At 38.0% G+C, this 15,803-nt stretch overlaps 1 protein-coding gene across 3 annotated transcripts in view; it reads right to left on the minus strand.

Annotated features, from left to right (window-relative positions):
- The window catches only part of LOC131062656 (mitogen-activated protein kinase kinase 3), a 147,339-nt gene that overhangs the window by 91,901 nt on the left and 39,635 nt on the right, over window positions 1-15,803 (minus strand). For all 3 annotated transcript variants that reach the window (XM_057996365.2, XM_057996364.2, XM_057996363.2), the window contains one exon: window positions 3,396-3,509. In XM_057996365.2, the coding sequence (XP_057852348.1) occupies window positions 3,396-3,509 (114 nt within the window). The remainder of the gene's footprint in view (window positions 1-3,395; window positions 3,510-15,803) is intronic.

A 15,803-nucleotide genomic window follows, 5' to 3' on the forward strand; every position in this document is an offset into this window, starting at 1 on the left:
CATGCCATTTCTCATGCATTTGCTGCCACGTTTTTCAGTTTTTGCCATTTTTTCAAAAACGTGGCTAGGGTTTTGGAATACGGTTAATTTCTTTTTAAGAGATATTCTTCTTTATTTCAAAGATTGATTATCTTTTGGAGAGGCATTTTCACATTGGAGCAAGGTAAGATTTATTTTCTTCTTGTTTCTTTTTTCTTGTTTTCTTGTTTTTTTCTTTCTAGTTGTAAATTTGTAAATGGTTGGTTCTTCCCCAAAAATCAGATTTTGTGAGAGAGATTTTCCCTTTCGTAAAGCAATTTTAGAATTGCATTGTTCTTCCCCATTTTCCCTCTTTACTTGTATTCGGGATTTTAAATTCCGATTACAAGTTGGATGAAAATCATTGTTCTTCCCTTACGGATAAAAGATTTAACCATCTTTTTTTTGAAATCCGGGTTGCAAGTTGAAAGTTCTTCCCATTTTTGCATTGGCAAAGTTCCAAGTGATCTTCTTGAAATTCATTTTTACCTATCCGCTTCCAATTCCCTCATCCGTACATACCAATTCATCCACTCATTTCACACCTTCATTCATTTTCCCCATTTAAAGTCTACTTGCAGTCAGCCATCCAGAACCCGAAATTGGTCCAAAATGCACTCAAAAAACACTTGAAAATGAGTTTTAAAGGACCAATTACAAGTGCAAACTTGTAGTTACCCATTACACATATCAAGTTGCATGTTTGTTCCCACATTTGCAAGTTAATGCTCTTGTTTTTCCCACACATGTAATGCAGCTTCCAAAACCCGAAATTCACTTGTGAGCCCATTTTCGCATCAATTTATCCCTTCCCTTGTCAGTCCGGTTTGCACACACGATCTACCAAATCAATGGATTAAGGCATGGGCCTTATTTTGCAAGAAGATTTCAAGAATGAAGGATGATACAAAGAAGAGATACAACAACAATTCATGGTTGAGAGCATAGAATGCTTTCAAGACAAAGATGGTCATGACATGAAAAGAGGAAGGCAGCCCGTTCCCTCTTGAAAAGCTAGTATTACCCCAAGCAAGGAGACAAGGATGCAAGTTCCCGTTCCGGTTCAAGATGTCTTTACCAATCTAGAATACTTCAAGTTCTAGCATCCTGAAGCGACATGAAGATCATCACAGACAAAGGATGATGCAGTTAGAGTCGTGTCTTTAGACACATGGAATAGTTTTAGTTATGCATTTGTAATTTCGTTTTGACAAGTTACATGTAAAAATATTTTTTGTAAAATGCAAGTTACACATTACTTGCACTTTTGTAATTACATGTAAGACAACTACAAGTTGTGTCCGATTAGGACTGTAGTTGGAATAAGTCTTAGTTAGTTGGAGTAACTCTTAGTTAGTTAATGAAGTCTCAGTTAGTTATTGAATGAGTCTTGGTGGTTGAGAGAATCTCTCAAGTTAGTTAGGATCCTCCCACCTTTTTCTCAAGGCTCCTCTTCTATAAATACTGGAGGAGTCTATTGTAATATTTATCTTTTGGAAAGCAAGCAAAAACTCTGCCAAATTTACAGCAAGAAGTCTTTGAGCTTATGTATGTGGATTGAAAGTTTTTGAAGAATAATAAAGAAGGATTACTCAAGTTTTGAGTCTTTGAGCTACATGTTTGGGTTTGAATCTTTTATTTCTTCTATGCAAAGTGTTTCTAAAGGAGCTTAGTCCAATCTGATTTGAAGTCTTTGAGTTGCAAGTAGAGAAGATTAATTAAAATAGGAAAATCTCTAGAAGGAGCAGCAAGTCTTTGAGCTTGCGTCTATTCTTGAGGAAAAGTTACTGTTTGATAAGAAATAGCAGCAAGTCTTTGAGCTTGCATTAGTTCTTGTCTTTGTGTTAAAAGAATAAATTATTCCAGTCTTTGAGCTGTTGTCGTTTATTCATTGTAAAATTTAGTATAGAAAAGGGTAGATAGGACTTCCAATAGTCAAGTCTTTGAGCTTGATATTGCTGTCCCGTCCCGAAGGAAGTGACGGAAGTCTTTGCGCTTTCAGGAAACTTCATTTCCTTTCTCTTATTTCACTTTAAAGTGGTTACTGCTGTTATTCAATCGCTATCCTTTTCTGTGAAGAGAAAAGGATATTGTCTTTCTTGAAAAAAGAAGAAAGATTGCTGTCCCATCCCATTTTACTTTCCAAGTTGTAGTTAGATAGGGGGAGCCTTCCCTTAATTAGGAGAGTTTTTACTCATGTGCTGTGGTTGAAACCACAATTTTGTATATTTCCCCAAGTGTACAAAATTTTCAACCAACAAACTTCATTGTGGGTGAATTTATAAAGGGTTACCTAGGGCTAGCAGTCCTTTTTCAGTTCAGAGCAGATCTGAAACTCCCATATTTTCTGTTTTCTGAGGTTGTCTATGGAGTTGGGAGTGTGACTAATTGTTCTTGCCTTTTTTGGAGGTGTCTTTGTTGAGTTCATTCATTGGAGATTGGTCTTTGAGACATATGGCAGGTGATATCAGAAAGATCTCTGCTGTCCAGGCTTGCAATCGTTGAAAAAACAGATGTGTTGTTACTCAGGGCCCCTGATCAGCCCAGTACTAGTTAATAATTTGGCTCCAGCCAGTGCTGGGTGTTTGTGATGAGGCCCTTCAATGTTTGTTACTGCTGGGAGGTGCCTAGAGTGGGTGAATTGATGCTATTCTGGGGTCTGTCAAACTCAGTTTTAAACCTGAAAACAGCTAAAGCAGACCTGCAAGAAACAATTTGAGTACATTTTGAGGTATTCTTCACATGGGTATTCATATCTTGTCATATTTTATACATTGAATTTGTCAATGACAGCCAGCCATACATCAGAAGAATGCATAACCAATCATTGAACAACTATTCCTATTGTATTATGCCAAATCAATTGACTGGCGAAAGACAAACCTCTTTGACACATTTCCTGTTCATCATAGAATGATGACAAGATTAATCATTGCCATTGATAGTTTAAGGTGTCATTAAATATGAAATCATGGTACTTCAACGAGATTAGTTTTTCAAAACACCAAAAAAACATATAGAATCTTCAAGTGATAGAATGTCTTTGTACAATCATCCAATTAGTTTATCTGTCCTAAAAAGGGGGGAACAGTGTTAAAGTAATTTGCATCCAGATATATTTCGGAATGAATTGCAACTTCTTTTGCCAATAAATAGAATAAAGGACAAAATAAAGCTACAATAACCCAATTGAAATACCCAAATTACCAATTAAAAAAAGACCTTCAGTTAAAAAAGTGTACAACTTCCAGAACAAATTTTCCATTCAACAGAAAACAAGGGACATAAGTTCGTAGTCGGCTAACCTACACCAAAGAACAAAAATGATATGAAAATTTCAAAATTGATGGTATATTTGGCTCTTAAAAAAATTGAACCTGTTCTGCTGTTGGCCTGGCATCTGCATTCTTCTGTAGGCAAATATCAACAAAGGAACAGAACTCCTCTGAAAAGTGATCTCGTGAAGGTGAAGGAGATGGATCATATATGACCTGCCAACATATTAAATAAGCATAGAAAAATAATTTTATTAATTTAACAAACAAATAGAAATTAATATTTAGATAAAATAGAACTACAAGAAATATTCATTGGTTAAGGGGTCAAACAGATAAAAATATCAACTGGCTGCCGACATTTTTATATGTTGAGATAAAAAGTTTAGCAATAAGTATCCATATAGGAGACTACTAGTAGACCATCATACAAAAGTCAGCGAAAACAATGGCATAAAGATTCTCTGCAAGGATCCCACAAATCAGAACCTAGCTGAAAGAATCAAAATGCCTAAGAGATTACCCAGCACACTAAAAGTACTCATCAAAACAAGTATTAACAGTTTTATGAAACCATACAAGGTGTTCAAGCAGCAATATTATGAAAATAAACAAACAGATAAGATCTCATAGAAAGGTCAGCACCCACACTACCCTGACCACCACGCTAGCCACCCATGCCCATTCTCTCAATAGCATTCATGTCATCAGCAGATTGAAAGCAAGTCATTGAGCAGGCAGACTATGTCCCTCTCTGCCAGTTGGAGTAGGAAGCATACTTGGCTGAGGTTCTCCAAGCATATCACAGATAATGGAAACTTCAGTAATCATGTCATTGACCGTTCATTCCATAGTTGGACTACTCGCAGGGTACTCACCGAGTTGTAAAAACTTGCCGAGTTTTCCAACCCTGCAAGTTTTATTGAGTTAAACTCGGCGAGTCCAAGACAAAAACTCAGCCGCTCCAGCATAAGAGCAAAAAATGTCAAAAATGCATTTTTCCCTTGTTAGGTTTCAGCCCTTGTTGTGCATTCTTCTCTATGAGAAAAGTTTGAGGTATCAGCCCTTGTTGTGCATTCTTCTCTGTGAGAGAAGTTTGAGGTTTCAGCCCTTGCTAATGCATTGATCTAATGTTTGCCTGTGGTTAACGAGCACTACCATAAAATTCAACATGGTATTAGAGCGGGTTCCTTCTATAGAGCCTAACCAGTTGAAGGTAGATCCTATGTTTTTGAGGGAGTTCAATACACTCAAGCGAATTACATCTCTAATCAGCGAATTCATCTATGTATCCAGCGAATGCTTCTAAGAAGTCAGCGAATCCTTCTAAGAGGTCAAGGAATTCTTCTTGAAGTCAATGAACATCATTTGAAGGACTGTGAACTGGTTTCAAGAGGCAACGATCATCATTGGAAGATCAGCATTAATCACTTGACGGGCAGCAAACAGCAAAATCCATCCTACTGTGGCAGCTAACCAAAGACACGACCTATGGCATGCCGAGGTGTCGTGTCACGGGCCACTCTCACTTCGTACAGGACATGGTGATCTCAATAGATGGGCAGTTCGCTCTATCGGGGTTCTGGGAAAGTGAGTTGAGGCTCTGGGATCTCAACACTAGCCTCAGCACCCGGCGCTTCGTGGGGCACTCCAAGGATGTCCTCAGTGTGGCCTTCTCCATTGACAATCGTCAGATTGTGTCCGCCTCTCGTGACCGCACAATCAAGCTGTGGAACACTCTGGGCGAGTGCAAGTACACCATTCAGGTCGATGTTGATGGACACTCTAATTGGATTAGCTGCGTCCGCTTCAGCCCCTCTGCTACTAACCCCACCATCGTATCGGGATCCTAGGACTGCACCGCCAAGGTCTGGAACCTCTCCAATTGCAAGCTCAAGAACATACTTGTAGGCCACAGCGGCTATGTGAACACTGTCGCCGTCTCGCCCGACAGCTCACTCTGCGCCAGCGGTGGGAAGGATGGGGTTACTGTGCTCTGGGACCTTGCTAAGGGCAAGAGGCTTTATTCGCTCGATGCAGGGGGCATCATCTACGCCCTCTGCTTCAGCCCCAACAGGTATTGGCTTTGTGCCGCCACACAGTTGTACGTTAAAGATTTGGGATCTCGAGAGTAAGAGCGTTGTTGCTAATCTTCGTCCCGATTTCATGCCCACCAAGAAATCCCAAGACGAATCAGAGATTGCATTCAAGTAAGGAAGATTGCTTGTATTTCTTCGCAGAGGAAGAATCAGAATTCAGAGGGAGTCAGACATATCATCAGAAGCAACCTTGGACGAAGAGGTCAGAAGGTTGATATCAGCTTCATAGGGAGCCTATTTTTTTCAGCTTCATAGGGAGCCTAACATTTCAACTTCAGAGGGAGTTGCATCGTCATGAAGATTTGGTTAATGAGTTCTTCTCTATGAGGGAGAAGTTCGAGGTGCAATCCCTTGTTAATGCATTCTTCTCTAGGAGAAGTTTGAGGTGAAAGCCCTCGTTCCACCCTCTGCGAGTAGGTATGGTGGATCCACCCTTGCGAGTAGGCATGGTGGAGATGCATTCTTCTCTGAGAAGTCTGAGGTTAGAGCCCTCGTTCCACCCTATGCAAGTAGGCATGGTGGTAATGCACCCTTCTCTGGGAGAAGGTTGAGGTGAAAGCCCTCTTCCACCCTCTACAAGTAGGCATGGTGAGCCCACCCTCTGCGAGTAGGTATGGTGGGTATCATGGAAGAAATTTCATGATGTACTTGTTCACCCTCTGGGAGTAGCTATGGTGAACGTATTATTCATGGAAGCCATGGTGGTAGTCACTATGTGACTTGGTTATTCAGAAGAAATCCTCCCTAGCTAAGAGGGAGTGTTGTTGTGTAGCTAGGTCGGATCCCTTCTAGGGCCGACCTAGTGCACAAAATGCCAAGTAGCTTGTCGGCCTTGACATTTGGATATCTCAGTTGTGTGAGTCTAATTTGGGGCAGGCCCTATTTGGGCGAACCACTTGTGTATGTAACTTGTGATTAAGTTAAATGTAACTTGCCACTAAGGGAGACACATATGTAACTTGTAATATATAGGTTTGACCCCTTCCTTGGCGCCAAAAATATATGGTCGACTTGAGGTCTATTAGGAGGTGTTGATTCATATATATTATATATGCAAAGTCATGATTGCATCAATAGACATGAATTCAATAACATGAAGGACATGTAGTGTGCTCGAGGGTGACGATAAGAGTTTATCGTCTATGGTTGGGAAGGCAACAGATCTGATATTTGCCTGTGGTTAACGAGCACTACCATAAAATTCAACAATTTCATCTTTTTAGCTTGGGTTTCTGGCTGAGAAGGGGGAAGAGTGACTCCAACACTCTTGCAAGGTGATTTTGAGCGATTCTTGCGAATTTCAAGTGGATTTAAGGGGATTTGAGGTGGTTTTTCAAGAAAAATTAGATTCCCAGGTTGGCTTTTTTATTTTTTTCCTATGCTTTTTTAAAACATTTTGTTTATTTTTTGTTGAATCTAGATGAGTTAAAAATCATTCTTAAGTAGTCTAAAATCTTTTTAAGATATTTGAACAAGATTTAACACTATTTTTGACAAGTTTTGTTGATTTTTTCACTATTTGTTTGAAGAATATCTAGTTTTCCAAAAAAAATCAAACCCTAATAGTTTTTTTTTCTTTTTTAAAATTTGAATGATGTCTGAATTTTTTTCAACTAATTTAGATAGTTTGCTAAATTGTTTAACTAAAATGTTAATTTTTTTTTTCACTTTGTATGTGCAGGTTAACTAAGCATTAATTATGGAAAGTTTTGATCGGCCACAAGAACCATGCCCATCTGGATATATAGGCACTCGTCCTAAAGGTGCTAGAGATAGGACTTGGAGGTATGCCTATGAGGAACCGGAATCTGGGACAGTTATGTGCATAAAGTGTGAAAAAATACTTCATGGAGGCATCAACTTCCTCAAATACCATATTGCAGGCATAGACAGGAATGATGGTAGAGAATGCATAGGGACCACTCCTGAAATAAAAAGACAAATGAATGCCCTACTTGCAGCTTGGAAGAGAAGAAACTGCAAAGGGAGAGGGCAAAGCTAGCCATGAGATCAACCATAGTTGAATCTCAAGGTGCTTCTATTGACATTGAAGAAGAACAAGAAGCACTTGAGGGCATAGTGGGCTCTCGGTGTGGCCCACGTATCCGCAAACCCACCACCACCTCGCCCATTGCTTCTGCTTCCTCTAGTAGAGTACCTAGCACTGGTAGTGGCACTATTGCATCATGATCAGGGTCCATAGGTGATTATTTTGTGCCCAGGAACACACCTAGAGCACAACCATCATTAGAGGCCACTGGATGGAATAGGGAGGCACATGAGAAAGCCGACATTGCATGTGCTGATTTTTGGTACTTCAACAACATTTCATTCAATGTGGCAGAGAATCCTTTTTGGCTGAATTTGGTGACCGCAATGACAGTTGCAGGAAAGGGGTACAAGGCCCCTTCTCGCAAGGATTTGAGTGGGAGGTTAGTAAATTACTAAATAGTCCACTTGATTTCATTTTTAATTGTTTTTTAGATTTCTTGTTTATTAAATCAAAATTGTGGAAGTTAAGAACTAATTTCACTTTGTTCTTGTAGGTTGCTCACAAATGCAGTTGCTAGGGCAAAAGAAGTGGTGGAGGAACAAAAAATTTGAATGGGAAAAATATGGCTGCACCATTCTTTTTGATGGGTGGACAGATGGCAAGAACTACACCATCATTAATTTTTTGGCTGCTTGCAAGGAAAATGTAGTGTTCTTGAAATCGGTTGATGCCTCCAGCAAGGTGAAAAATGCAGAAACATTGGCTAGAATGTTGGAGCATGTTGTCATGTGTAATGTCCCCATTTTAGCAGACATGGATTTTGGATGATTAGTTTATCATTCTGACCCTCGTAGGCTAATAGTTATGTATAGAGGATCTTTTGAGGCAGAGGCTTGGTTAATGGGGGTTCTTATTTTCCCCGGAATTCAATATGTTCCAGTTTGGTCTTTGTTTGGCTCAGATTGGACTTCATTTGGGCTCAGTTTCATATACTTACTATTTATAGTAAGTCAAGAGACGATCGAGAGAGACCCTTTCTATTTTTTGTAAGTTGGTGGGTTGGACAGAGGATAAAATGGTCAACTCCCCAGTGCAGACATAATGAAGAAATATTGATTAATCATAGAGTTATGCTTATTTGATTATTAATAAAGTGATAACTTTATTAATAAATTTTATTATGAGGCCATTTAATGTTATGCTATAAGTTATTATTATTTCATAAAGAAAGGGTCATTTTCATAATTAAAGAGGGGGTCAAAATATTAATTAATTATTCGGCACATAACCCAAATTTTATTCATTTATGAGAAAATGAAATAATATTTCATTTAAATGATTAAATGTGCCTTTTTGAGAGAGGTTCGAACTTCTTAAGGAGAATATATAAGCATGAAAAAAGAGAAGTTCGATTATTATGTTATGCATCTATTTTCTTTGAACTTGGTTTTGGGAGAAGAGATCGAGGGTTTCATACTTTCAACAGCCATTAGAGAACGGAAAATCTTCACTTTTGCAGAAATTTGAATTGGTGAAATATCCAGTGAATCTGGCATTCAAGAGAGCTTCATTCGGGAGTTCTAATTGGGCTTAATTGGTGAAGTTTCGTGGACTTTCAAAGAAGATCCAAAGGGGTCTTCAACTGGTAGATCGAGATTATTGTGTTGGTGATTTCCTTTAGTCATTAGCTTGCTTCTTTAAGCTATACAATTGCTGCAAAAAGCTTGTTGTATACCCTCATTGCTGGGCACACCTGTATGGTGCGATTTCTATTTAGAAGGCACAATAAAATCAAAGGAAATCATCTTTGGCAGCGCTGGTATAAAAGAAGAATAAACACAGCATTTGAAAGGCCAAGATAAAGTCTATCAAAAAGAAACAATAATGTTTATGGTTGTTGATGTAGTTAACAGGTTCCATACTTGTTATTACCATTCCTATTTGCTACATTCCAATAAATGCTCTTCAAATTATTGTTTATTGCATTGCCATGTATCTTGAGTTGCATTACAATTAAAGCTTTATGGTTATTTGTATTTGGTTTATTATCAGCATATGGCTTGTATGCCAACTATTTGCTTAAATGCCTAGTGGTTGTAGGTGTACATTGGGATGCATGGCAAGTGTTTGTCTTAATGTCAACTAGCTGTACTAGTTAATTTCAGTCATTTACATGTGTGTATAAAGGTCTGAAACAGCTAGTATATCATTTCTATAACAACCTTGCATTGTTAGAAACCTTCAATAACTTCATTTGCAGCCTACGAACTCAAGAAGACAATCAGAAAATTCATAACAGCGGTTTCATACATTGTAAGCTAAGTGTTTGATAATATTCCTTGAGCCTATAATCAACATTTTGAGGACAAATTTGGCAAGGGATATCTTAGTGGTATCAAAGCGGTTTCCTGCCATCTTGCTAGGGTTGGAAATCATTGAACTCCCACAGTTGATATTAGAGTAACCAACACTCTTGTTTTTGTTTCAGTCATGGGAAAGATGAAGTCCATTGAGGAAATTATGGTAGAATTCATGCAAGCCTTTCAAGACTATGATAGGAATTTAACAAGGTTTTTACAACATCCAAAAATTTTGGATCCCTTGTTTGCAAAGAAAAAGAAAGTAAACACCAATGCAAATAATCCTATCAATGCAAAGAAAAAGGATAAGAAGGTGAAACATTTGAGTTGGTGAAATATCCAGTGAATTTGGCATTCAAGAGAGCTTCATTCAGGAGTTCTAATTGGGCTTAATTGGTGAAGTTTCGTGGACTTTCAGAGCAAATCCAAAGGGGTTTTCAACTGGCAGATCGAGATTATTGTGTTGGTGATTTCCTTTAGTCATTAGCTTGCTTCTTTAAGCTATACAATTGCTGCAAAAAGCTTGTTGTATACCCGCATTGCTGAGCACACCTGTATGGTGCGATTTCTATTTAGAAGGCACAATAAAATCAAAGGAAATCATCTTTGGCAGCGCTGGTATAAGAGAAGAATAAACACAGCATTTGGAAGGCCAAGATAAAGTCTATCAAAAAGAAACAATAAAATTTATGGTTGTTGATGTAGTTTACAGGTTCCATACTTGTTATTACCATTGCTATTTGCTACATTCCAATAAATGCTCTTTAGATTATTGTTTATTGCATTGCCATGTATCTTGAGTTGCATTACAATTAAAGCTTTATGGTTATTTGTATTTGGTTTATTATCAGCATATAGCTTGTATGCCAACTGTTTGCTTAAATGCCTAGTGGTTGTAGGTGTACATTGGGATGCATGGCAAGTGTTTGTCTTAATGTCAACTAGCTGTACTAGTTAATTTCAGTCATTTAAATGTGTGTATAAAGGTCTAAAACAGCTAGTATATCATTTCTATAACAACCTTGCATTGTTAGAAGCCTTCAATAACTTCATTTGCAGCCTACGAGCTCAAGAAGACAATCAGAAAATTCATAACAGCAGTTTCATACATTGTAAGCTAAGTGTTTGATAATATTCCTTGAGCCTATAATCAACATTTTGAGGACAAATTTGGCAAGGGATATCTCATCATGGAGGTGGGAGTAGAGAATGTGGTGCAAATCACCACAGATAATGCAGCAGCATATGTGTCAGCAGGTAGAATCCTTTTGAATTATCACCTTTAGCAATATTTTCATTTGTTGTGGCTTTGTTTTTCTTGGTTGCATCTTTCTTAAGAATAACTTCTTTTGTAGGTAGAATCCTCCAAGAGAGGCACCCCACTCTTTTTTGGACACCTTGTGCAGCACATGTCCTTGACCTTCTTTTGGAGGACATAGGAAAACTTGAGTGGGTGACTCCAATTGTGGAAGATGCAAGGAGAATCACCAAATATATTTACAATCACCCTTGGGTTCTAAATTTGATGAGAGAGCACACCAAAGGGAAAGATTTGGTATGAGCTGGTGTCACAAGGTTTGCAACTATTTTCTTGACGTTGCAAAGCCTTCTTGCTGCTTTGACTTCTTTGAAACAAACGTTTGTGAGTGGAGCATGGCTAAACTCACCATATTCAAAGAAGCCTAAAGGAGAGGTTGTCGCATGCATAGTCTTCGACAGCCAATTTGCACAAAGGGCTACAAAGATTGTGAAGGTAACTTCAAAACTTTAATTTTTAATTATTCTTGATTCAAGTCTCTCATTACTAATTTGTAACTTTATTAATTAATCTTTTTGTAATTTGTATTTTTCAATTGTAGGTGTCAGAGCCCTTGGTTAGTGTTCTCCGCTTGGTGGATGAGGATAAAACCCCAATGGGATATATTTATGAGGCCATGGATAGAGCCAAGGAGTCTATCAAAAATTTATACAAGGGGAATAGACTCAAATTTGATCCCATTTGGGAAATTATTGATAGGAGGTGGAACAATCAACTCCACCAACCCATTCATGCAGCAAGGTACTTCCTCAACCCTCGTTTTAGGTTCAGGGGTTCTTACTCAGATCCTAATGGAGAGGTTATGGAGGGCCTCAGTACATGCATTGAGAGGATGGTACCCGATGTTGAGGAGAGAGACCTCATTGCGAGCGAACTCCAAAATTATGAGGAAGCAAGGAGTAATCTATTCTCTTCGGAGCTGGCTAGGAGAGGAAGAACCACTCAAACCCCAGGTATAACATTTGCAATTTGGATTTTGGGATCTAAAGTGATTAATAAATATCATGTTTTCTCTTTTCTCTTTGCTTTCTAACTTTTCAAAAAAAATTATTTTGCAGATGCTTGGTGGCAAAATTGGGGTGGAAACACCCCACATCTCAAAAATTTGCCCTCAGAGTCTTATGTTAGCCTTGTAGTTCATCCAATTGTGAGCACAATTGGAGCTTGTCTAGAGCAATCCACACAAAGAAGAGGAGCAAGTTAGTGCAGAAACGCCTCAATGACTTTGTCTTCGTGCAATATAATTTTCGATTGCGCATAAGGAAGGTAGAGGAAGTAGAAGGTGGTCCAATTGACTTGGATGATATAGATCCTTATAGTAATTGGACATCACGGGAGAAGCCTCCATTGTTTTCTGAGGATGACATCACCGATTTGGAGAGGCGGGCTATGGAGGAGGAGGGGGGTGGATTTGGTTTCACGCTGGATGACATTGAGGAGGAAGAGGATGAGGAGTCATTGCAAGTGCCACAAGCAGGTGGAGACATAGCTTCAGCCAGGATGGAGGATGAGCCAGCCATACCGAGCGAGGAGGCACAGTCACGTGCCTCACGCGAATCACGCACATTGCAGACTTCTAGGACTAGACCCTCTAGTTCTACCTCTCCCCCAGTTTTTGCTAGAGCTAGGATGAGGAAGTTGTAATTGTAATGATGTATTTACTTTCGGTTTTACAAAAAACTATTTACTATTTTGCTTCCAACCATCAGCATTCCTCATGAGGATGCGATTTTGTAGATGCTTTGCATTTAAATATATCTAGAATCAGCTTGTTTCTTTTGTGTTCTCATTTATTGACTCATTGGATGCATCTTCTCATTAAATTTTGCAAAAAAAATGCATTTGTAATTAAATTTAAGCATGTTTTTAAGTTGCCGAGTTTTTAGTTTTTTCGACTTTTTCCCGACTTTTTTTCCAAGCCTTGGCGAGTTTTGTCGAGTGGTGAGTAGTTCAACTTTGGTTCATTCAATGATAGCCTTTAAAATTATGGGTTAGGCCCCACAACATGCAGAAGTTGGATGGACACTGACATTAGCAAGACACAGATAAATTACTAACAGACCCATGTTTAGGGGGTAAAGGAAACTCTCTTATGGAAAATCAAGATTGCAACCCACTAGTTGCTCCTATTTGAAGTATTAATAACCAAAAATGCAATTATCATTCACTTGATGAACCACTCACAACTTGTGACTCTTCTATAATTTACAGAACATTCTAAACATGTGAAAAGTCATATTTAATGTTAATTAAATTAAATCCGTGACTAAAATTAGCATCCAAGTCCTCAATCAGTCTGAATCACAATGTCATAAATATTATATTTCAAAATGAAAATCCTAAAAGCCAGCCTGACAATTGTTTCTGATATCAGGTAAATATGATGACTGTATTGCTGTAAATCTTCTTTAATTGTTGTCATCATATATGTAGCATAAAAGGTACTCAGATGAGTAAATGAACTTGGTTAGCTATGTTTTGAAAAGAGGCTGATTGACAAGTGCTTAGGAAGACAACTGGTACTCAAAACAGCTAAGTCTAAAAGTTGTTGCAAGATGCTTCAGTTATTGTTCAGGGCTTGAGAATAATGGAATCATTTGTCCAATATGCACATTGTAGGTATTAAACTCTGACTTGAAATTGAGATAGTTGATAAGCCCATATATGGCCAATAAGGCAGTTCAGAAAAGTGCATCATATCATGGACTTTGGCAAATGAAGCTAAAGTTGCCAAGGAAATCCCTATGTTACAGGGTTCACCCTCCTAGACCCCTGGTAGTGGTCCAGTTTGGTCCTAGTCTGAGGTCCTGGTTCGGTCCGCCTGTGGTCCGGACAGGGTCTGTGATTCACAAGCTTGGTTCGGACCAAGTCGAACCCAAGAGGACCTAGGTCGAACCGAAGGGTCTAATGGCCCAAAAATGGTGTTTTTTATTTAAATTTTTTTTGAAATCCACCACATAAAAAATTAAAATATAACCCTAAAAGTGAGTTTTGTTGAAGAAAATAATAATAATAATAAACTAAACTAATAATTGTTGAAAGTTGAAACAATGATACTTGAATATTTTGTCATTTTGATATTAAACTTGATGTATATGATGTTGTTATGGTATGATCATGATGCTATGATTACAAGTTTATGTTGGGTTTTTTGTATATATGATGCTATGGGACATGCTAATCTTAATTCATGCTTATAGGCTGCATATATATGTTTTTGTACTAACGAACCCAAACCCCTTTTCAAAATTTTGCCATGTCGGCGTACCGGTTCTTTGAACCCAACCAGTGCCCAAACCCGAACCGGCAACTTAGGGAAATCCCAATGGAAACAAGCAGCTCACAAGAATGTCATCTGCGCAAGATGCTATCCACATGTAGTAAGGGGCAGTCTCATGAGGGAGCCAACACCAACAACATTAGTAAGGTTAGATTGTAAAGGAGGTAAAGTCCTTATAAGTGAATGTGACTTACTGGTGAAAACTCAACTATGGAAAAGATATAAATTGATGACAAAAGCTTCTTCATTTAATACTCACTCTCTCAGTTGTTCAGATTGTGCATGTACCAAACTTAGATTCAATTTTTCATTGTTCACATGTGAGCAACTCAGCCTAATGGGCAGTGATATGCACAAAAGTAAACTTATTATAGACATTAAGAGGATTAACAGCTTGAATAAAGTAATGTTTTTAAATATTTTGAGGTGCTATGATTTATATTTCTGCATGTTGAACAGTTCTATGATACTAAGAATTGAGTGATTATTGTGAACAACTTGTATAGCACAATTCAAGCCTAGCTATAAAGTCATCTTGGTGGTCACTAACTTGCTCAGTACTTATCCAAAGCACAAAAAGCAAATTATCCCACAATGAAAGAACAAGATCAATTTGTACTTTCCAATGAAATAGGAAATATTTATGTCCATTTGCAAGTACAATCTTAAGGCCCTCAAAATAAACTGATCTCTAGTAGGGTAGAGTGTTGCAGCAAAATTAATTGAACTGCATAAATGTAAAACAAAAGCATTGGAAGCTATCATTAATGTCAAAGGTGAGAAAACATATTGTCATAGATGTCAAAGATAAGAAGATTACAGTCATAGATGTCAAAGCAAATGAACGAGGTTATTAATGATTATCATTGATGTATGAATGAGATTGTTAGGAGATTGACATTGATGTTAGAAGCATTGTCAAAATTGATACCAATCATATTGTGGTTAAAGCAAAGTGTTAAGGCCAAACGGCCACAAATCGATCCACTCCTTGAGATCATAAGTTAACTAATTTACTCTTTTTTGCTCATGCTGACTGGCCATGGAAGAGAATTTAAAATGATATTATAAGGGCCGACTTTAGCTTGATAATGGCAGTGATCAAGTTTATGTTTGATGGCAGCAATTGATATATGGAATGATAGATTCAAAACTTATGATTAATAAGTATTCAAGATGGCCGACTTCTTCATAAGGGAGATAAAAACAAATTAAAATAAATTCTGAATTGGCCGACTTTCTATGAAGAGATTAATTACCTAATTTAAAGAAGAGATATAGATGATTATTGGCACTGTAATGTCCCCATTTTTGTGCCTTCATAAGCATCAGTTATTTTCAAAGGTTATCCTATTATCAGTGGTCCCTGTAGGCAAATGTGGTGATTAGGGGACCCTTTGAGGGTGATTCAGGTTTTTCAGTTGACCCTTTGGGTGTCTGTTTCAGTACTCTCCACCTAA

The sequence above is a fragment of the Cryptomeria japonica genome, chromosome 8 (genome assembly GCF_030272615.1).
Source record: "Cryptomeria japonica chromosome 8, Sugi_1.0, whole genome shotgun sequence".
In the NCBI taxonomy this organism is placed as follows: Eukaryota; Viridiplantae; Streptophyta; class Pinopsida; order Cupressales; family Cupressaceae; genus Cryptomeria; species Cryptomeria japonica.